The sequence below is a fragment of the Schistocerca nitens genome, chromosome 3 (assembly GCF_023898315.1).
Source record: "Schistocerca nitens isolate TAMUIC-IGC-003100 chromosome 3, iqSchNite1.1, whole genome shotgun sequence".
Taxonomy (NCBI): Eukaryota; Metazoa; Arthropoda; class Insecta; order Orthoptera; family Acrididae; genus Schistocerca; species Schistocerca nitens.
Window position 1 is genome coordinate 691862097 of NC_064616.1, and position 22548 is coordinate 691884644.

At 41.8% G+C, this 22548-nt stretch overlaps 1 protein-coding gene across 1 annotated transcript in view; it reads right to left on the minus strand.

The window, feature by feature from the left end:
- Positions 1 to 22548, minus strand: part of LOC126248653 (vacuolar protein sorting-associated protein 26B-like) — a 71197-nt gene that overhangs the window by 25678 nt on the left and 22971 nt on the right. The window contains exons 3-4 of the mRNA XM_049949839.1: positions 12803 to 13035; positions 12389 to 12553 (exon numbers count right to left, since the gene is read on the minus strand). Of these exons, the coding sequence (XP_049805796.1) occupies positions 12389 to 12553; positions 12803 to 13035 (398 nt within the window). The remainder of the gene's footprint in view (positions 1 to 12388; positions 12554 to 12802; positions 13036 to 22548) is intronic.

The window sequence follows — 22548 nt, forward strand, 5'->3', positions numbered from 1 at the left end:
AAACCAACACTGACAAATTTAGGTTCATTATGACTGAATACTCTTGTAAAAACAATGACATTTAGTTGCCTTTCAAACACTCTGAGATCTTTGTCAATTTAGACTTTAAATTTGATTATAGAGAAATGTTTAGTGAATTATTCTCAAAACAACTGTTGCATTTGTTGCGAATAGCCACTGCTTCTGATGTTGTAGGTGACAAATATTACATTAACAAATGTGATACATCATTTACAAAATACGAGCTTCCTTGAAGATATAAGCAGTAAACAGTGGTCTGATTTAGATGTTGGCTTGTCCTATAAATGTAATTCAAATGCATATGGCATTAGCATGAGAATCATTGAACAGATTGCCCATGGAGGTAGTTTACCTGTCTAGAATTGTGAACATACATTTTTTTAATCTCTAGGTGAAGGTCATAGTTGTGAGAAGTCCCTAAAAATAGTCAGAAACCTCAAGAAGGAAACTGAGCTACTGCTCTTTTTTTAATTTAAGTACACATATTCACACAGCATTCCAAATTCACTCAGTCACTAAGCACTGTGGATGTGTGGAAGAGTATGTACAAATTAGCAAGAATTTAACAACATTCTTCAATTTAAGGGGACATAGTATGTCATATGCTGCCAACGTTAAATTACTGAATGCAAGTTTCTAGATATACTGAACTAGAATTATTACTAAAACTGTATTCTGGGGCATGTTATTTTTTTTTCCAGACACTAAATCTTTGGCACAATTTTGTAAATAGATGAACATAAAAACAAAACAACTCAGGATATTTTAATTATTCTAGTTCCATATGTGTTGAATCTTACATTTGGCATGCTGTGAAAATTGTGTGTCTCTACCATCAATACTTTTTTAGAAAACGGGTCATTTATTGCAAAAAAATTTAGTTTAGAGATATTGAGGTTTAAAACTTTTTTTTACTACAAATTCTTATACAGACTTACATTTCTGCATCTTTTATGCACTAGAATTGCCCTGGCCCATAGTCTGTGTCTTCTTCAGTGTCACAACAGCCCAGTGCTTGTCTCCTCCTTTTCTTTCTTACTTCTTTTGTCATTTGCTGAACAGCTAACTCTGCTTCACATACACGAAACTCATCCAGTTCCCGTAGTCCTTTAGCTGTGTTCTGTCCAAATCTTACACCTAACTTCTCCAGAATCTTAAGTGTTTCATAGTTCCCACCATTACAAGTTATTACAGCATCAGACACTGCTAACTTTAAGAGTCATAAGGCCAACAAATACATTTTTAGGCACATAGCACCACACAACATTATTGAAGGACTCATTCACATTCGGGGTCTTCCCATGTTAACACTTCTTTAGTAGCTCAGGATTTGCCAAATCTCTGTAAATAGGATTGATTGCCTCCATTACTGCCAAAGGAAGAGAATGTTTATGTGTAAATTCATGCAGGGTGCCAGAAAATTCAGCTTGCCTATATTTACACCAAGCGTTTGGTGGAGGTGGACACAAAGCATGACATTGCTTTTCATCAGTTGATATTCGTATTTTCAAGCACTTCAGAAGAAAATGCAGGTCTGACATACCTGTTACCTACACATTTGCATTTCTTGAAGTTACTTTTACGCTTTGTCATTTTATTTATGTATAAAAAGTAATAGAAGCTAACTTACTACAAAAATAGCAGATATTCACGCTACTTTCAACGAAAACTAGTATCAGAAACAAAGGACTTATTTGTTTATTCGTAATGCCAACTTTTAAGATGTAGCAGTAGGCACAAAACAAAGCAATTCACAGCCTTCTAGACTGTGTAGTTCCTAAGATATGACTGCTCAACTGTGACAGTATATGCGTAGCCACGAAATTTGACAGTCTCATGTCAACATTAAAAATATTATTTGAAGGTCTCACAATTGTCTGATTTTAATGTATTATATACCAAAATGCTCAGAAAAGTCAAAGTACATTATGGAACAGAAAACAGAAAATGTCAAATTTCAATGAATTTCACAGATGTCCCTCAATACGTACAACAAAAATGAATTTCCAACTACTGAAAAATTATGCTGTAAATATCAAAAACCTATTAACTTCAAATGCAGTATTGCCACACTGTAATGAATATTATGTGTTTATGATTCAAATACCTAAATACAAACAAAGGAAGTAAAATTTTAATGGAGCATAATGACATTGTTGTTAAATGGATACAGGGATACTGACAAAGATACTCCAGGAATATGATGTCTCATCTGCTGTGTAAAACATGGCTAAACCAGAATATGAGGAAAAAGTTAGGCAAAGAGCAATGGTTAGGGCCATTTTGAAGTATACCAGACTGGGCTGGAAAAATTGTTGTATTAGCTGGTCGTACTTTGGGATATGTTATGAAAATCAGTATTCCAGGTCAAAAAGAGAGCTATTCAGACAATTAATCTTGAGCCATCAAAAATATGGTTGATGAAACTGTGTATTTCATATCGCCTCAAATGAAGTTGTCGTGGAAAATGAGCATTATCCTTCACGAGTAGTTGGTGATGAGACACCAGACAATGAACGCAAAGAGAGCCAATATCATGCTGTGGATCCTCTGACTCTCACAGAAATTCTCAAGTTAAACATAAAATGTTATGAAATCAACTGTATTGCAAATGTACAAGTACACACAGTTCTGCAACTACTACATTTTCAACACAACACAACTTCTATGGGCACAAATCAAAGGGTATGTTGCACAATGAGACATGTTTTAAAACTACCAACATACTAATATTTGCATTAACCAATTGACGACTTATGTTCTTCAGAATAGGCTGAATGAGTTCAACATGGCGAATGGCTACAAGCAGAGGACATGGAGGAGAAAATTTTAATCTATTCTCTGCTAGATCTGATCATCACCACGAAGATCAGATAAAATCAATGACAGGAGAATAAAGATTATAAGATGAACAACATAAAGGTAAAACAAGGGTAACTGAATGCAATTGAATGAAATCAGGTGATGCTGAGGGAATTAGATTAGGAAGTGAAACAGTAAAAGAAGTGGAAGAGTTTTACTATACAGGTAGCAAAATAAAAAGTTTATGGCCAAAGGAGAGGGAATATAAAATTAAAACGTAGAATCACAATAGCAAGAAAAACCATTTCTGAAAACAAAGTGTGTGTTAACAAAGAATATAGATTTGGAGATTAGATGCCTTTTAGGAAGGCATTTGTCTCGAGTGTGCCTCTGTATGAAAGTGAAATGTGGATGATAAGCAATTCACACAAGATTAAATAAAAGCTTTTGAAATGTGGTGCCACAGAAGAGTGCTGAAAAAATATGAGTAGATAGAATAACTAACGAGGTGGGGTACAGAACCAAACTGGGAAAAAAATAAATTTATGACATAACTTAACTAAAGGAAAGGATCGGATGATAGGACACATTCTGTGACATCAAGGAATAGTCAATGAGATAGCAGAGAAGAGTTTGAGGGGTAAAAATTGTAGAGGGAGGAGACCTAGGCATGAATACAATCAACAGGTTCAAACAGACATAGGTCCAGTAGGTATTCAGAGATGAAGAGACTAGCACAGGACAGACTTGTGTTGCAATCTGAAACAAATCACTCTTTGGACTGAAGACGATGACATTATTTACATTACTTATGATACTTAAATAAACGTCTGACACAACAGTTTAACATGTGTGTCCAAATTGGCAGTAATTACTTGCCCACCTCACTGTACACAGGCAGAGCAAATCAAACCAGTATTTATGACTTATAAGCATATGAGACACTGCCTAAGTATGCACCTAATACTATATGGCAGTTGAGTGTAGGCAGCTCTGTGTAGTGTAGCCTTTCTGTTTCAGTTCAAAGGTCTTCAGAAATTTCATGAAAATTGTTTCAGTTCACACTCTTCAGAAATTTTACAAAAGTTATGACATCCGTAGGTCCACAAGCATTAACCTGTCATCAGGAATAGGTAACACCCCAATTACTGCCACTGCCCCTCTCAGTATGTCCCATTTTTGTTCACAACTCACTGTAACTACAGTAGAAAAGGTAGTTCGTCACAATTATTAGTGCTCTTAAACAGTATTGGGTCACTGTCTGGCAGTCATAATGCTTTGCTGTTTTCTTGGTCTCCCAATCCATGGGCAAAGTAGTGAAAGTAACTCTTATTCTGAATATTGCCAGTGATTGTACAATAGAAAAAATGGTTGTAAATTCTGTTATGTATTCATGTAATATAATACATAAATCCGAAAACATGGATTATGTCACCCCACAACTGCTGCAGGTGTAGCAGCAGCAGCAGCAGCAGCAGCAGCAGCAGACACTTCAGGAAATGGCAGAACAGCAAAAGCAACAATAATGATATTTCAGTCACTAGTGCTCCACTAGCAGAAATAACTGTCACTGCTATCATAGTGGAACATCAACGCACCAACCATATCACCAGGGCCACATGCATTTTCAAAGAAAGAAAGACTACAGTGTAGTGTGCTGTTGACGATAATGTCATTAGAAATGGAGCACAAGCTTAGATGACAAACAGATCAGGAAGGAAACCGAGTGTGCCCTTTTCAAAGAAGCCAACCTGGCCTTCAGTTCGATGAACACGGACAAAGAGGGTAACTGTATGCTGCTGCTCCTGAATCTCATTCCAGGACAACCACCATGCCCTTTCACTAAATGCCTTCCTTTTCAGAATTCTTCCCAGCAAGGGATGATAGGCCAAAACATTAAATGACTGTCCTAACATTTTCTAGTTCACAACAAAACTTTTATTATGCATTCTTTCTACCACAGGCAGAATTGAAAGTATTTACATTATTGCATCAGAAGCAGAATAAGCATTTTTGACAGAATAATGCCATGTCAGGGAATTAATTTTTCTTTTGAGGCGATAAATGTCCTCATGAGTCAATAAACTGCCGGTCACAGAAACTCATGTCCTTGCCAAGCAGTGTTACTTCAACTGGGCACAGCTGTGCTAAACTGGTGCGTACTAAGTTCTGCAGCTTGAAGGGGTGTTTATTAAGTTTATAGGCAGAAAAGATAAGAGTCACCAGATGAGTATCTAGAGCTGCCAGTAAATGATGCCAAACAATAAGTAGTTGTCAATACAATTCTTGGCATATACCAATATCTGCAGCTTCCACAAGAATTCATGTGCCTGAACAATTTTTCATTGTTTCTTACAACAGATTACTCATCATATGTTCAGTTGTGCATTACAGGGGGGCACAAGCAAAGACCACATGGAACATTTTCAACCTCTTTTTTCACATCTAGCAAGAAGCCATGCTTTAGTGCAGCCTCTTGAATTCACATTTTTTTTTTCAACTCCAAGTTAAATACTTGGACATATCCTAGACAACATTGGTATATGGCCAAAAATGACGCATCTCCCAACTATAAACAAAATGCCACATCATACATCTAAAGAAGCTACACCCATTTACGGGAGAGGTATTTAGGTTTCAATGAGCCGGATTACTGTCTCAGACATGCCATGAACGTAACATGCACTGCTGCTGGCACTGCTTTGATGTTGTCAGAAAATGCTGTTCTGTATTCGAAAACCTTAGAACTTGATGGCATAATACCGACTCAAAGCCCAATTCCAGAATACCAATCTCACGAGGAGGCTTACTGGTAGCCAATTTGGCCAGCTTGTCAGTGAGTTCATTCCTCAGGATCTCTACATGAGCCGAGGTCCAGACAAAGACTACCAAGGTCCACATTGTTTGAGGGCAAAAAGGGAATCTTGGATAGTCAGGCACAAGGGATGGGGAGGGCAACACAGGTCAAGAGCTTGAAAACTACTCAAAGAGTTGCTACAGGGGAGAGAGGGCTCACCAGTGCAGGAAAGGTTATGCTCAAGAGCATGAAAGATGGCTACTAACTCCGCAGTGAAAACACTGCAGCCAACTGGCAAGGAGCAGAGTTCATTACAGCCTGCATGAATGCAAGCAAAGCCAGCACGACTGGCACCCATTGAGCCATCAGTATAGACTACTTCTGGATCCTGAAACATGCCAAGAACAGAGAAGAACTGGCTGCAGAGGGCTTCAGGATGAGCCAAATCTTTTAGACCTTGTGATAGGTCAAGACAGAGCTGTGGATAGAGGATGCACCACAGAGGTGTACGTGAGCTGGCCCTGAGAAGTGTTAGTAGAGGGGAAAGCTGATGGCGCTACACGTGGTTTCTTTCACGCGCTTACTGCTCTTAATATTCAGTAATTATAAATGATAGTGTCTTCAGTGGTAGCAGCGTCAGTCAATCAGGTGATGGAGTTGCGATGTCCCATCACCCGCGCACTAAGTGAATCACAGAGGAATTCAGAAAAAAAGGGACCATATGTGGATAGCAATAGTAACCCAAGACCTGAGCTGCCTTTGTGGGAGGTGGATCTCCATATCTAGAAAGCAGAGACAGTAATTTGGGTGCTCTGGAGAGCAGCGAATGCACAATGCACAAGTGATCAACTATTGTTGAAACAGAATCTGAAAGGGTGGAACCCCTGCCTCCACTAGGAAGCTGAACACGGGGCTAGTCCAAAAGGTGCCGGTTGTACCCCACAATGCTATATCAGGTCCACCATCTGTAATGTCAAAGGTGATAGTGAACCACATGCAAGACTCCCACGATCTAGATGGGACTGGACTGTAGAGCTGTATCAGAGTAGTCATTCGTGCCCCAGTTGGTGTCGCTGAGGCATCGAAGAGCACATAGGTGCGACCAACATTTCCACTTTAACTGATGCAAGATGGGAAAACCATGTCAACAGGGCATGGGAATGGACTGTATGGCAATGACAGAAATGCATTGTGCAGGTCTTCACAGCCAAAAAATTGAAACCATGAGTGAGAGCCCAAGGTTGCACTCTATGTATTGTTCCCTGCAGTCTGCATTCAGCAACTCGTATTGTGGTCGAACAAAAATAAATGCAAAAATGATCAGCATACAAAGAGGAAGGGGGGGGGGGGGACAAAGGACCCTCAACTACCACCAGACTATTGATAGCCACTAAAAAGATAGGTACCGTCAAAACAGAATCCTGCAGGACCCCATTCTTCTGTAGATGGGAGGTGCTCTGGGGGCACCAATCTATAACTGAGAAGTGTGATATGAAAGAAAGTTCCAGATAAAAATTTGGACTGTACCAAAGATGTCCCACTCATGTAAGGTGGCTAAGATGTGGTGGTGCCATGTAGTACTGTAAGCTTTATGCAGATCGAAAAAGACTGCAACAAGGTGTTGATGCCAGGCAAAATCCGTTCAAAGAGCAGACTCCAGATGGACTAAATTACACGCAGTCAAGCAGCTTTGGAAAAAAATCACCCTGGGCTGCATTCCTAGGATTCTAGGATAGAACACAGCCTTTGACTCACTATACATTCAAGTAATTTGCACAGAATATTGGTTAAACTAATCGGATGATAGCTGTCCATCTGAAGAGGTGATTTAAACAATTTCAGAACTAGAACAATGACACTTTCTCATAACCGGGAAGGGAATTCCCCCTTGCTACAGAGACAGTTAAAAAGGATAAGTATATGACGATGGCTAGCCACCAATAAATGCTGAAGCATTTGATTGTGTACCTGGTCTGGTCCAGGAGTCACGTTGCAGCAGAGAGCAAGGACACTGGCATATTTCCACTCGCTAAATGGGGCATTATAAGGCTCCAGGCAGCGGGGAACGAAACATAGAAGGAGTCATTTTAGATGGTGCTTGAGAAGATGGAACGTGGGTGAATAGTGGGCTTATGCTGAGGCCTGGGCTGGTGAGGATAATATTCAGGGAAATTGCTGGGATACCTGTAGGACAGCAGCCAGAAATGCACCTGATCTTTACCCACACCTGCGAAGAGGGAGTATGTGTCCCTGTGGCAAGTGCCATATTGTTCCCAAAAAATTCATTTCTGGCATTTAAGAAAAAAAGGTAACAGGCCCGGGCACAAACCTGTTTGAAGGCCATGAGATGGTCAATAGATGGATGCTGTTTATAATGTTGGATGGCACGAGGGTAGCCTTTACTAGGCACAGCAATTTTAGGTGTCCACCAAGGGACAGTCTTCCATCAGGTTGAACCTAGGGAAGAGAGATTCACCAAAGCAGATGTTGAAAGGATAGCATCAGTCAAAGTCTCTTCAGACTCATCAATGCTGTCATGTCATGGAGTGGTTGGGATGGCAGCCATGGAAAAGCAATCCCAACTCATTAAAAAAGGCAGACTGGGAGGGCATCCAGGTGAGCGTTGCTGAAGAAAAGATAATTGGAAAATGTCACACAAATTGTCATGAACTCCCTAATGAACTGCAGGGAGGAATCCAAGGCTACAGATGGAAAGATCAATGACTGAGATAGTATTGTGCACCACACTAAATTGTGTCATGGCTCCAGTATTGAGGAGGCAGAAATCAAGCCCTGCCAGCAGGTCTTCAAAAATTTTTCACTGGTCAGTGGCCGCAGTCCCATCCAACAGAGTGTTATGGGCATTAAAATCCCAAGGTGAAGGAAAGGGGAGGGGGGTGGGGGCAGCAGCTGCCTACAGAGGGCAAGAATAGCAGGAAGCATAGGAGGCTAGTGTGGGGGAAGATAAGGATTACGTATTGTTACCACAAAGTGATCCAAACGGCCACCACTTCCAGTGCAATATGAAGAGGAACTGACTGTTTCTGTGTGGACCAAGGTGCAGACACCACTGGAGGCTCGCAAAGGGCTGATTTGGTTCCAACAGTAGGCTTGGAAACCACGAAGAGTCGGCGAATGAGTACCCACAATACAACACAAGCTACAGAGTGTAGAGAAAGAAGGGACCGCAATTCTGGAATGTGACAATTGTTAACATTACAGTCCCACTGGGAGTGAGTAGTAGAAGATACCAGATGGACACTGAATGGGCCATAATTGGTCACTGTGCCAAGTCCATGTCCGTCACTGGTAAGGATGGAGTGACACCCATGACTTTGGGGGGGGGGGGGGGGAGGACCTCATCCCAAGACTTATGGTTATGCATCTCCTCCTCCTCCTCCTCCTCAGGACGAGAGGAGGTGTAGTCGGGAAGAGAGCAAGCCACAGTAATATCAGGACCCAAAAGAGAATGAGCAGCATTGAGCCTCACAGAGCATGTGTCCCGTGTCAGACTCAAAGTAACAGGCTTCTTGTTCTGGAGACACCGGGGAGGAGTAATCCTATAGGGAAGGGCGTCACATTCCTGGCAGGTGTCAGAGGAGAGGGTTTCTTCTCCAGCTGTGGAGAAGGAGTGGTTCCATGAGGAGAGGGAATAGCCACCACCAGGGAGGAGGAAAGGGAAGGGGTACAGGACAGAGGTAAGAAGGAAGTGGGAAAGAGACGACAGAAGCAGAGGTAACCGTTAAAGTTACAGGGTGGAGATGGTTGAGTTTCTGTCAGCCTCAGAGCAGGATAGACAGTTGAGAATATTGAATTCCTGAATCTTCCTTTCCTTTATATAGATTGGGCAGTCCAGTCAGTGAGGAGAATGTGGGCCTGAGCAGTTCACGTACTTGGGCGATGGGGTGCAGTGACTCCCCACGTGAGGATTTGCCTCACATCACGAAGATGTGATTGAAGAGACACTAGAAACAGCGCACGGGAGGTGGGATATAGGGCCTTCACATCACTACGGTAAAAAATAATTTTGACTCCCCCCTCCACAAAAGTCAGGATGAAAGCACCAGTATCAGCATGATTGTCCTTAGGACCTCTCTGGACTCACTGGACAAAACAAACACCACACTGTTTCAGGCTAGTCCCGAGTTCCCTGTCAGACTGAAGGAGGTAGTCCCTGTGGAAAACAATGGCCAGGGTCATATTTAAGCTGTGGTGAGGAGTAATGCTCACTGGGATGTCTCCTGAGCACTTTCAAACACAAAGGGAAGCCAAATGACCAGCAGAAGAGGTTTTAATCAGTAGGGAACCAGATCGCACCTTACTAAGTGAGCCCACTTCACCAAATTTATCTTTGATATGTTCAAGAAAAAGAGTGGTTTGGTAGTGGCAAAAGTCTCTCCGTCTGTCCTGGCACGAACCATGTTAACGGGGAAAGGGTTTTGCTCCAAGCTGGCAGACCTGAGCCTCCTCCCAGGGGGTGGGCACTGAGGTGAAGGCCATGAAAGCAAAAGTAGGAGCAGAGAGAGAACCATTCCCGTCTGAAGACACGGCCATGGAAGAGCATCCACAAGTATGGAGCTTAGCACACTTCACGGGCTGAGCGTCCACCCTGGTACTGGTACCACCCACTCCAATCAGGGGCTCACCCGGTGGGTGCCACCCAGCTGCGGCAAAGGCTGCCTGGCATGGCAGTAGTTGGCAGCAGTTCTGATGCCCCAAAAAGATGAGCAATCACACCTAGGCAAACATGAGGTGGTGACAGCTCTGGTACCAGAAGTGTGATCCCTTTGCTCTCAGGCATCTCAACCACATGGGTACACAACGGGAAAGGGGTGGGGGTGGGGGGTGTGGGGCAGGAGGAGTGGGGAGGAGAGCTAGGATGGGAAGGGGTGGATATTGGGAAGGGTATGCAGCCCAAGAGAGAAGAAAGGCTGCAATAGCTTTGGGCCCTATGTGCACCACACACATACCTCGCAGGTACATTACACACCATTCGTTTAACAAACATTGTCAATTCAGCACTAAGGTGCAGAGAAGCATCAAAAACTCAGCGGATAGTGCAAAATGTGAGAGATTAATTTCCATTCAACAGTTGCCACCCCACCCTATGTTTCTCAACAGCCCTTAATCTAAATTTTGTCATAATGGTGTGAGTGAAGTTTTGCATTTATAAACACCATGTGTGTGAGCCAAATGTATAAATCTCTTCAGCATTTCCATGTTTTGCTTAAGTAACAACACCTTTCCTGTAACTCAGGTGTTTTGTGTAGTTCTGCAATTATCAAAATTATCCCAAATTTTTAGCTCACTCAACACTAGTGAATGATTTTGGAACTTTACAGTGAACTTTGTCACCAAATACCTTCTCAGTGTTTCAAAAATCCCATCAAGCCTCTTGAGACCCTTTCACACAGAATGGAGAAACATCTGAAAATGTCTTCACCTACATTTTGGCTCAACAAACTGGTTCTGTGATACTACACATGCCCTCTACTACCAACGGATTTATTACCGAGTAAGGTGGTACAAATGAAGAAGGGTTAGACTGCTATTCTGGAAAAGAAAGGTACAAATCTTGAACAATCAATTATTTTTTGTGTGGTTTCCTGAATACCATTCAAGTGACTACAGGATGTTCCTTCAATATGGGCACAACTGACACTGCCTCTTCATTTTCCTCAAAACACTTGTCCAGCAGAGCTCCTGCATAGTCTCTAATGAATTCAATCAATGTTGTTGACAGTTAAAACTCTTATTTAAAAACAGTATCTTATCAATTAGGTTATTATTTTACAGTGTCTGACCTCACCAGCTGTCTTATTTGTTTGAATAGTAAATCATTTACAATCAGCCTGTGCCATTGGCAAGTAATGTCCGCAAAACAGCTTCATTTTTCTCTCAGGGGCCAAAATGAAATGCACTGTGACTAATTAACCGGTATTACAACAGTTGGCCTATAGATTGTGCATCAGTGAATGTTTCATCTACACAGCTAGTCATTACTTCAACAAGTTGCTCTATATTAAGCCTGAAAGGCAATTCTGAAAAAATGAATGCATTAACAAAACTCCTAAAACGGCGGTAGGAGCGAGCAGATTGTTTTGGTATACAATAAATTTCTAGCTAGTTGAAATATAATACCATATGTATCACTACTGTTTCTGACTGAGATGGTCTTATTCTATTTAAATTTCCCATCTTCCTTTTTTTTATTCAAAATATCCCATCTCTTTTGTTTGTCATTCTTCCAAGTTCTATACTTCTCATCTTTATGTTTCTTATACTCTGTTCTATGTTCCAAAGCACGATTCTATGCCATGGGTTCTCATATTTGATGCTTTAAGTTGATCAGCACTCCTTCCATGTCATTTTTAACCTTCACAGTCCACTGTCTCATTCACTTTGCTTTCTCTCTCCTTTGTTGCTGTCCAACTAACTTATCTACCTGGAAATAAAAGATGACCCTACATGGTAAAACATACTATTGTAATAAGGGTGACAAATACACAGACTTCGTTGACATAATGTGGAGTTATCGTAATTTGTCACACAGGCTTATTAAAAGAGCCACAAAATGTTATTTGAACCTTTGTAAATTATGCTGTTTTAATTAGGTAAAAAAACAGACAAAATGTTAGTTGTTCTTTCCAGAAGCATTATTTTAGCCTAAGACGTCACATTATTTTAGCTGTCTCTCAACTCAAGTTTTATATACATGAGCAATGCGAGGATACAAGGTTCTCAAATACACCTTCATACATAACTTACTTTGATTTATTGTACTCAAATTCTATATGTAAGCAGTCTTCTATGCCAACTTCCATTTTTATGCTGTTGTTCATTTCTGGGTAGCAAGATAAGGTGTGAACAACAATATCCATTTCCTTAATTATGTCTGAAAGCCTTCTCACAATAGTAACTCTCAAAAAATACCTGTAACAGAAGTGATATTAACATTATGTCAGTGAACTATAGGAAAAAATCTGAATTTAGCCCCATGACATCAAAAAACTAAAGTACAAACAAATAAAAAATTGACACTATTAGCTTGTATAGAAGGTATTCATGATTCTGTCCACTTAGTAGAAAATCTTATTACTTTATGATCGTATTACATCACGAAATTTTGAGACATTTCATTGACTCAAAATAAATACAAGCAATAACTTAAAATCATCTTACCGAAGTCGTACATTTGAACCAGTGTACGACTCGAAAGGCTTTTCAACGTTAAGGAACTCAAAAGCATAGGACATATTTTGCATAAGTTCACCAGGACGAGCTAGTTCTTTGACTAAAGATGTGAATTCATGATGATTGCCTCTGTCATAATAGAGTTCAATCTGACCAATGAATTCTATTTTTATTCCTTGGTGTTCCAGCTTTGAGCCATACTTTTTCAGGGTTACATTCACCTAAAAACAACAAAAGAATCTTGTGAGAATGTGTTAAATATACTGGGACATTTATACTCACTATTCACGACCTACAAATAAACAATAACTTATGCAAAATTTTATCTTCATATTGATGTAACTTCAATCTGTCTTCTTTCTTTGTTTCCTATTTTTACAGTGCTCCAGCTTCTCCCACATTGTCTTTTCCTTTCTTCTGTCCATTTTGTGCCCGATTTCTTATTCATGATATATAAATTGGTATTCACACATTTTTTTAAGGTAACAACAACCACTCTCTATGTTTGTGTTACATTTTCTACTTTTAATTCTTGTTATCTTTTTTACTGTGGAATACCACAGTTCACAAGTCATTCACAGTTTCAAATGAAACTGGAATACAGTGTTCCAGAAACACAAATACACAACAGATTTTACAGCTGATACCTGCTGATGGTTACATACCCCACATTCAACAACACAAAGATTTAACTTCTGCTTCTGATTATTTTGACTACAAAATATCCAACTTAATACCTTTCAAATAGCTCCAATATTATTGTGGTCCTTACACATGTGTTATTGTAGTTCCAAACACCCTAAATAGTCAAAGATCCTATATTTATTTAAACAGAATTTCTCACATGAAACACAAGGCTGAAGAAGTTTTCTGTCATTCTGCCTGTCATGTAATGACACCAGCAGCAATCTGCAGGACCTACTGCCACCTTAAAAAAATAGGTGGTGACAAAGGGCGATTTGTGGGCAAGGCACTGAGGAAGAAGAGGAAGTTAGTATAATGTTGCAATGATGTCAAGGTCATTAAAAGCAGCTCTGGATCTTTCAGAAGTGATACTATACAAAAGAAAACCCCTCAGTAGGACCTTAACAATTTTAGTGGTGGTTTGTCTGGACCCTGAAACTACCTTTGTTTTAGTTGCATAATGGAAAGAGCATAAGTAACAAAACACAATGTGCCAATGTGAGACTGGGCAGTCAACAGGACGAAAAAAAAAAAAAAAAAAAAAAAAAAATAGACTGAAACCTACCTAGGCTTTCAGTGCTGCCCTCCACAGGTATCAAGCACAAAAAAAAAAAAAGACTACATTGTATATGCACACCAACTTGAGTGGGGTCAAGAAGTTGTTCCGATGAAGTGGAAGAGGAATCAAAAGAGCCAGGCAGAGGGAGGGAGCATAGGACGGTAGGGTAGCTGGAAGCTGGCAGAGAGTTGTGTGTGGCCTACAATGACACACAGCAGTGGATTGGAAGGTTGAACAAGTGTAGTAATCCACCAGTTACTACACCTACAGCCCACAGTGGTCTTAAGTCAGGGTACTACAGCAAGCACAGTGTGTGCTAATATTCAAATGATGTTCCCACAACTACCTGAGGCCGCCACCAGGGGCAGCATGGTCACCAACTGACATCACCAGATTTGCTGCGTGCAAGCAGCACTACACCAGTTATATCTGATCAGGACAGCATCTTTATATGGACTTGCAAGGGCCTCCGGACCCTCAGTTGTTAAATGTTTTCGAGACATGTAAACTACTTTAATTGTATTCTTGTTGATGTCACTCCATGACCCAATAAATCTTATCTTTTTTACAGCCATGTGTTTCCTTGAGTTCCTAGTTAGAACACAAGTAGCAACATCAAGGGTCAAATTTTCATGTGTTATGGGTTTGGTGGTTTTGCCGATGTTCGGCTCTTCCATGGAGATTCTACTCCAGTCACTTGTGCAACACCAGCAGGCACACATGGCTGTGTTGTAATGGTTGTTGACTATGTTGATCCAGGCTCAGCTGCTGGATTTTTCACATGTGGCCATGCCCCCCCCCCCCCCCCAGCCTCCCATTTCCCGTGATGAATCCATGGAAGACTGGAACACTGACAAAAAGCAGCTTTACCAACATTTTGTGACATTCTAGGTGGTTGATATGAAGGTTTATAAGACTCTCTTCTTGTCATGGATACCCCCTCATATTTATCACTTACTGTGCCAGTTAGCTCCTCTGCAAGAACCAGCATTGCTTTCTTATGACAATATCTGTAGTTTGCTCTCCTCCTATCACTGCAAGTATATGCATGTGGTAGCTGCACCATTGAATTCTATGAATGTCACAAACAGCTGCAGCAACTGTATTGAGCTTGGGCGTCCAAGCTCCACGGCCGCAGTCTTAAGTGTCGGTTCATCACGGATAAGACTCCAGAGTCTTATGTGCACACCATAGTCATAGAGGCAATTATTTGTTCCAGATAACAAGGTGTGTTGGTGGGCCCTTCAGTCTGAGAGCCCTATGTTAGAATTTGTTTTGAATACCAAACAGTTGTTCAAGGTTTCCTGCATGGTGGGCTGCCAATTAGAGGTTTGGAGTGATGTCATCATTGTTGACAAGTGGTGGGCCTCTTGCCACAAATGTAAAAAAAGGATGTCATACAGCAGTGGTATGTCCATCTCTACCGTCTATCCTCCTCTTCTTCCCCCACCCCAAGGAGTCATTGCCAAAATCAATGGACGTCTATATTCATACTGTTTCATTGTTATGTTCACTGTTCTGTTCACGGCTGTAAGCAGGCCAGACCAAACTTTTCATTGAAGTATGGGTGACAGATAAGCCATAAAGCCTACAAGTCGACACAGGGGCCACTGTCTCTCCTCAATTCACAGTAGTACACCTGGCAAGGGTCCCAACCATTGACATGCACAAGAGTCGGTCGGTAAGCTAGCATAAACAGCAGATTCCAATTCATGCTCAACACAGTTTACAAGTCAGCTTTCCGTCCCATTACATACTTAGTGGTTAACAACGCGAGTACTAAAAATTTCTTTGATCTAGATTTCTTTGCTACTTTTGGCTTTTCTACTCCAGATGCAATGCATCTGGTGTCAAATCAAGTGCCTTATCATGAATTGGATTCCTTGTGTTCCGAGTTTTTGGATCTGTTTGCCCCCAGAGTTAAGTTTTGCTTTTTCTGTGTGCAGCCAGTGCCACTAGCTTTATGCATCTAAGTTAAGAAGGAGCTGGACTGCTTAATATCACTTGGAGTAATTGGACCGATTTTCTAAAAAAGATTACTGACCATAAAGAAGCCGCTCCATCAGCTTTGGTTCTGTGGCGACTTCTAGGTCACTATTAATGCACAGGTAGTTATAGACACTTACTCCCTGCCTCACCTGGAGGAGTTGCTCACAAAGTTGTCTAGGGATCAATTCTTTTCGAGAATAAACTTGGCCCAAGCCTACCTTCTGATTCCATTGGACAAGGCATCAAAACAGATGCTTGTTGTTAATACACCTTTCAGCCTCTTATCAGTATCAAATGCTAGTGAGCCTGCCATCTTTTAACCTTTTTTTAGAACAGATTACAATGGCTGTCCCTCACTGCGTTAATTATCTTGATGATATCGTCACGATACGTGCTTCCTCAGAGCATCAACTACACAACTTCCTCTCTCTGTTTACTGTTCTACAAGCCAAGAGCCTCAAATTTAATCTCAGTAAGTCTCACTTTTCCCTACCTTCCATTGTTTATTTCGGTCATGAAATTGACTGGTAGGACATGTACCTGATGAAACAACATGCAGCCGATATTAAGGTTTTGCCCCATCCCTCTAATTTATGAGAATTTCAGAAATTCTTTGGCAAAATTGCATATTATGACAAGCTTATTCCCGCAGCAGCTGCTACTGCCCACCCCTTGCATCTGCTGCTTCGGGAAAGTGCTACTTTTGTTTGGTCTGCAGCCTGTGAGCATGCTGTTGTGCAGCTGAATGACAGTCTTCGCTCTGCACCATGTTTGCAACATTTCAATCAGGCAAGCATCTGGTCCTGGCCACAGAGTGGCTGTGGCCTTTCGTCATTCAGATGACTCCAAACAGCTTCGTGTCAAAAATACTCAACTTAGAAACATTATTCTCAGGTGAATGAAGAAGTGCTTGATATTGTCAATGCCTTAAAAAAAATTCATTTAATTGCCGACCATAAATACTTGGTTCGCCTGTTTAGTCTGACAGCATCCTTACTGGACAAAGCCACTTACTGATTTCCACATTGGGCTCTGTTCTTGTACCAATACAATTATGAGATCCATTTTCATCCTACACTGCAATATGCGAACACTGGTGCTCTGTCCCAGCTCTCCATGGGCCAAACCCCTCATTCGACCAGGAGGAACTGCTTTGTTTCCAACTGGAGACAGAGGTGAGGCACTAGGTGGATGGCTTCCCAATCACCAGTTCCTGTATTGTCTCTGCTGTGGTGACAGATCAGTGCTCTGACAGTCATACCCATGATACAACATGGGTGGCCAAACCATCCACCAGGCTGGGCATCTGAACCGCTTCAAAATTTGTGTGTGTTGTGCCATCACCTCTGCCTCTTGGATGGTGTTATTCTCCTGTTAATGGAAGGGTTTACTCCCCACATCGTGGTTCCAGTGGCTCTGTGGTGGGAGGTTCTACACTTCTTACACCAGCGTCACTGGGGACTCTCTCTCTCACACAGCAATAGACACTCCACCACATGTTTTGGCCAGGCATTGATCGGAAGGTGGAATACCTCATCCAGCCTTTCGCAAGTGTGAGTCAGCAGGTGGCACCATGCACTGTTTATCCACCATGACTGGCACCAATGCAGGAAAGGGTGCACACCGATTTCACTGGGCACTTTTTAATCACTTCCTGGTTATTGGTAAGGGATGCTTTTCCTTAAGTTGACAATCACAAACGCAGTTCTTAAGGTCGTGTTGAAGATATTCTCCACAAAATGCTTGCCTTCAGACAATGGTCCTCTGTTCATGGCACAGTCTTTCAAGGACTTTTGTACACAAAATGGCATTTGCCACATCACAGTACCTCCCTTCTATCTTCAATCAAATGGCAAGGCAGAACACCTTGCCTGAATGCTTAAGATGCACATACGCAAGTATGTAGATTTCCTACCTGAAGAGGCGCTCTCACTTTTTTTAAGCTCTCAGCATGATGTCAACTGGGACCAGGAGCCCAGTGAGCTCCTGCATGGCTGTCAGTTGCAGACACTGATCAACCTCTTGCTGCCGGGCAGGCATCCTCAGAGGCACCTATTTTGTCGACATTTGTGCCCACAATAGGCTGGGCCGGGCCAGGGCATTTGGATATCAACAGTGGATTCCAGCCATTATCTACATACAGGGCAGTGGCCACATCTTCATGGTTCACGCCTATTATTGCCTTGTGGCACATCACTGGGATCAGTTGCATCCCAGGCAGAGCTCAGGGCCCCGTCCTTGGGCTGTTGGCCTGATGCCTTGCTCTCTGTCAACTCCGATTATGCCTGCCTGTCCTGGCAGTTTGGTCTTTGTAAACAATGATGGCAGGTTTACTATCTGTGGCTGGTGCTGGCGCATCTCACTACACTGAGCAGACACTGCCATCAGCAGGGACAGAAGCTGGGTCTCTGTCACCAGAGTCTCTCCTCTCCAGTCTGCTGTAACTGCTGCCATCCCTCACTGTGGACTGAAAATGAGAAAGCTCTGTCACTGGTAATGTCCACCCGTTGTCCCAGGGTTCGTGGGCAGTGGGGGTGCCCTCATCCCATATTTGACTGTACATGCCAGTTCAGGCTGATTGAAAACGTTTCGAGCCTATAGCTGCTGTCCCTGTCATCACCACGGATGGCATGGATGTGTCTTCATTCACAGTATTGTGACTAGGAACACCTGGTCTTTCCGCCCATCAGGAAGGAGAAGTGTCATAACAAGCTGGTTACTACACCTACTGCCCACAGTGGACATAAGTCTGGCCATTATGGCAAGCTTAGCGTGTGCCAACATTCAAAAGGCATATACAGAGCTACCCGGGGCAGCCCAATCACTGATCGCCATCACCAGATTTGCTATGCATGCATAGCACTACTCCAGTGACACTCAACATGGACAGCATATTTATATGGGCATGCATGGGCATCTGGACCCTCAGATGTTCGATATGTTCAAGACATGTAATTTACTTTCACTGTATTCTTGTTGATGTTACTCTGTGACCTAATAAATTTTATCTCTTAAATGGCAGTGTGTTTCCTTGTCTTCCTAGTTAGAATAGATAGAACATAGGAGAAGCGAGACTGGAGAGGAGAGCTTGAGTGTAGAATGTGTGAAGTGCGGGACATACAGACAAAGGTGGAGGCGGGGATGGTGGGACAGGAGTCCCTGGCGAGAGAGACCAGGGCAACTGTGGGATTGAAGTATGTGTGATAAGCACAATTCCCATCTATGTAATTCAAGGATACTGGTATTGAGCAGGGGATCCAGACAGCATGAATTGTGAACTAGCCACATCGAGCTCAGCAGCATGTTCAGCCACTGTGTGGTCAATTTTGCTCTCAGTCGTAGTTTAATGGCGGCCATTCATTTGGGTGGACAGCTTCGTCGTGGTCGAATCCACATAAAAGTATGTGGTTACGTGATGTCACTCTGGGGTGATGCTGGGTAATGATGGAGATGCTCCTCTGCATCCAGTTTACAGGGATGATCATAGGATTAGGGGCACACATGTACAGCGACACACACTTTATTGGGGCTTCGACTACTTTCGTGCCCAGAAATGGGCAACTTCCTATCCAAAATCCTTCCCACCTCTCACAAAATGGTATTACATCACTTACCAAATCTACAAAATATCCTGGTTTGCCCACATGCCACGTTTAAACCTGACCCCTTACTAGACAGGACACACTCCTGTGGAAAACTCAGGTGCAAGACCTGGCCTATGTACCAACAGTCTCGTGTAGGCACACTACCAAATAGCAGTTCATCCAAATCAATGGCCACTGCCAACTGTGGCAAATAGCAAAATTGACCATCTAGCTGGGGAACACACTGCTGAGTTAACCACGATTTCAATGGTGGCTTCACAACCCCCGTCACCTGGATACCACCTCCTCCTCCTCCTCCTCCTCTTCCTCAATCCCTTTAATATCAGTTTCTCCAAACCGCGAAGATGGAATTTGTCCTCATAACACATCCTTCAATTCCACAATCCTCCTGGCTTTAATTTCAGCTAGTCCTTGTCCCACACCCACTTCCATGCCCTGCTCTACACTCCCCACTTCAATTGTTCTACACACACACACACACACACACACACACACACACACACACACACCTCCGAAGTCTCTTCTTCCTCTGTTCTATCTGCCCCTCCCAAACCATTCCTCTACATAATTATCATCCATACATGGCTCCCCCACTGGCACCAGAATGAGCTCATCTTTGCCACATTTCTATACTATCCACTCGCTGCCTCCTCTTCCCAGCTAACAGCTACCCTTCCCAGCCAACAGCTAACATACCGTCTGACTCTCCCAGCCGTCAGCCACGTTTGTCTCCCACACTATGTCCTCCACCTCACCTCACCTCATCTCACCTTTCTCCTTGGCTCTTACCACTTGACAACACCTTACCCACTCAAGCTGCACTGCCAATATGATGTAGTTGGCCAGAACAGTGTAGCCATGATAGTGTATGTGTATTCTATTAGCTCTGAAGGACAAAGTCCAAAACCTTAGCTACATTTTCCATCTCATTAATGTGCAAATCGGCCACATGGTATCTCATATGTTGTTGCTTTTACTACTTACATTCTGACCAGGACTTCCAATTATCATACTTGGTTTAGATACGTTCATTCAAAACTTTCTATTTCTTCATTCAGAATATCCTAGATCCGATACCATTTAATAGTTTAGATGAGTTATTAAAGAAGCGCACATCACTTCTATTTCCCATTTAGTTAGGTTGTACAAGGAACTATCTGGTGCACCTAACATTAAAGCAGACAGTAGTACCTCAGTTATGTCATGCTAGGCCAGTACCATTTCTTCCCAATAACGATAATTTGCACTAGACAACTTATGAGGATTAAAATGGACAGACAGGGAATTGAAAAACTCCTCCTGAATGCAAATCGAATGTGTCACTTAATTTCATCCTGTTAGGTTGGTTAGCCGATTTGGGGGATGGGACCAAACAGCGAGGTCACCAGTCCCATCGGATTAGGGAAGGATGGAGAAGGAAGTTGGCAGTGCCTTTTCAAAGGAAGCATCCTGGCATTTGCCTGAAGCAATTTAGGGAAATCAAGGAAAACCTTAATCAGGATGGCCAGATGCGGATTTGAACCATCATCCTCCCAAATGAGAGTCCAGTGTGTTAATCATTGCACTACCTTGCTCAGTTTTCATCATGTTATTTGAAATATTATTCCAAAGATGAGAACACTCAATAGCAACTGAAGAGATAGTCACAGTGTTTAGTAGAGCATCTCAATACACAGATTTAATAATTGATATTGTTAACTTCTAAAGTATGGGAGCAAGTCTGTACATACTGTCTGAAGGGCATCACATTTCGCTTATGGTGTATTCATTTGTTGAATCAAATCACAATTTCAACATTTCTGTCATTCTTCAGCACAATCAATTTGTGCCATTGCACAGACTAAATTTGTGTAATAAATTATGTGAACTTCGACCTACCACATCCCACTTCGCACATCCAAAGGAAGCGACAATTGAATCTTCCAACACAATGAACATAATGGGTCTCATGAGCATTTGTATATCAATCCACATGTGAGCCACCACAACAGATCTAATGATGTCTGTTATATTGATATTTTTTAAGTTTACACTTTCTTCGGATTTGCAAAGTGGGACATGAGTATGCCACATTTCCAGTCATTTATTAAATAAATTTATACAACAACGAATGTTGAAATTCGAACATCACTTAATAACAAAGGAAAGTCATAAGACAAACAGCAAGTGTTTAAAACATAACAAAGACAGACAGAAACCATCACACAAAAAAGCTTTGAATCTACTTACTTTTTCTACGAGTTTAATATGCTATATCTACATATAAATCTGTATTTAAAAATGGAAAATGTCAAGATATGTGCTCGCTGTGCATAGATGCAGAGAGAACTGATCACAATCAACAAATGTAAAAGGAATCGGACAAATTTCTACATACTGCAGGCCTTGTGGTCAATATGTTTGTGTCACAAAAGATGAGGGATGAGAAGAACCCACCACAGTTCGATAACAATATTAGAAAGTTACTACAAAAGTAAAGAAAGCTGAATGGCACAATCAAACAAAATCTCTGCTGCTGAAGAACAGCTGAACTACATTCAAAAGTGCGTAAGACAGCTACGTATGAAGTGTTCAATGAATTCAAAAGCAGCACGATCATAGTTTCTACATATCAATTGCTGAAACGAAGTCATCTGTCTAAATGGCCACTGACCATGACACCATCCAAATGGAAGATAATAAAATGAAGCCTGAAATACTAAATTCTGTCTTCTGAAATTGCCTCACTAAAGATGACAATGCATTTCTTACTTTTGCCATCACACAGATGAAAAAAAAGTGACCAATATAGAAATAACTGAACTGATAGTGAAAAGGCCACTGGTCCTGATAGGGCAAAATTTTATATCAAATATGCAGAAGAACCAACTCCTCTTCTAGGAACAGCTCACCATAGA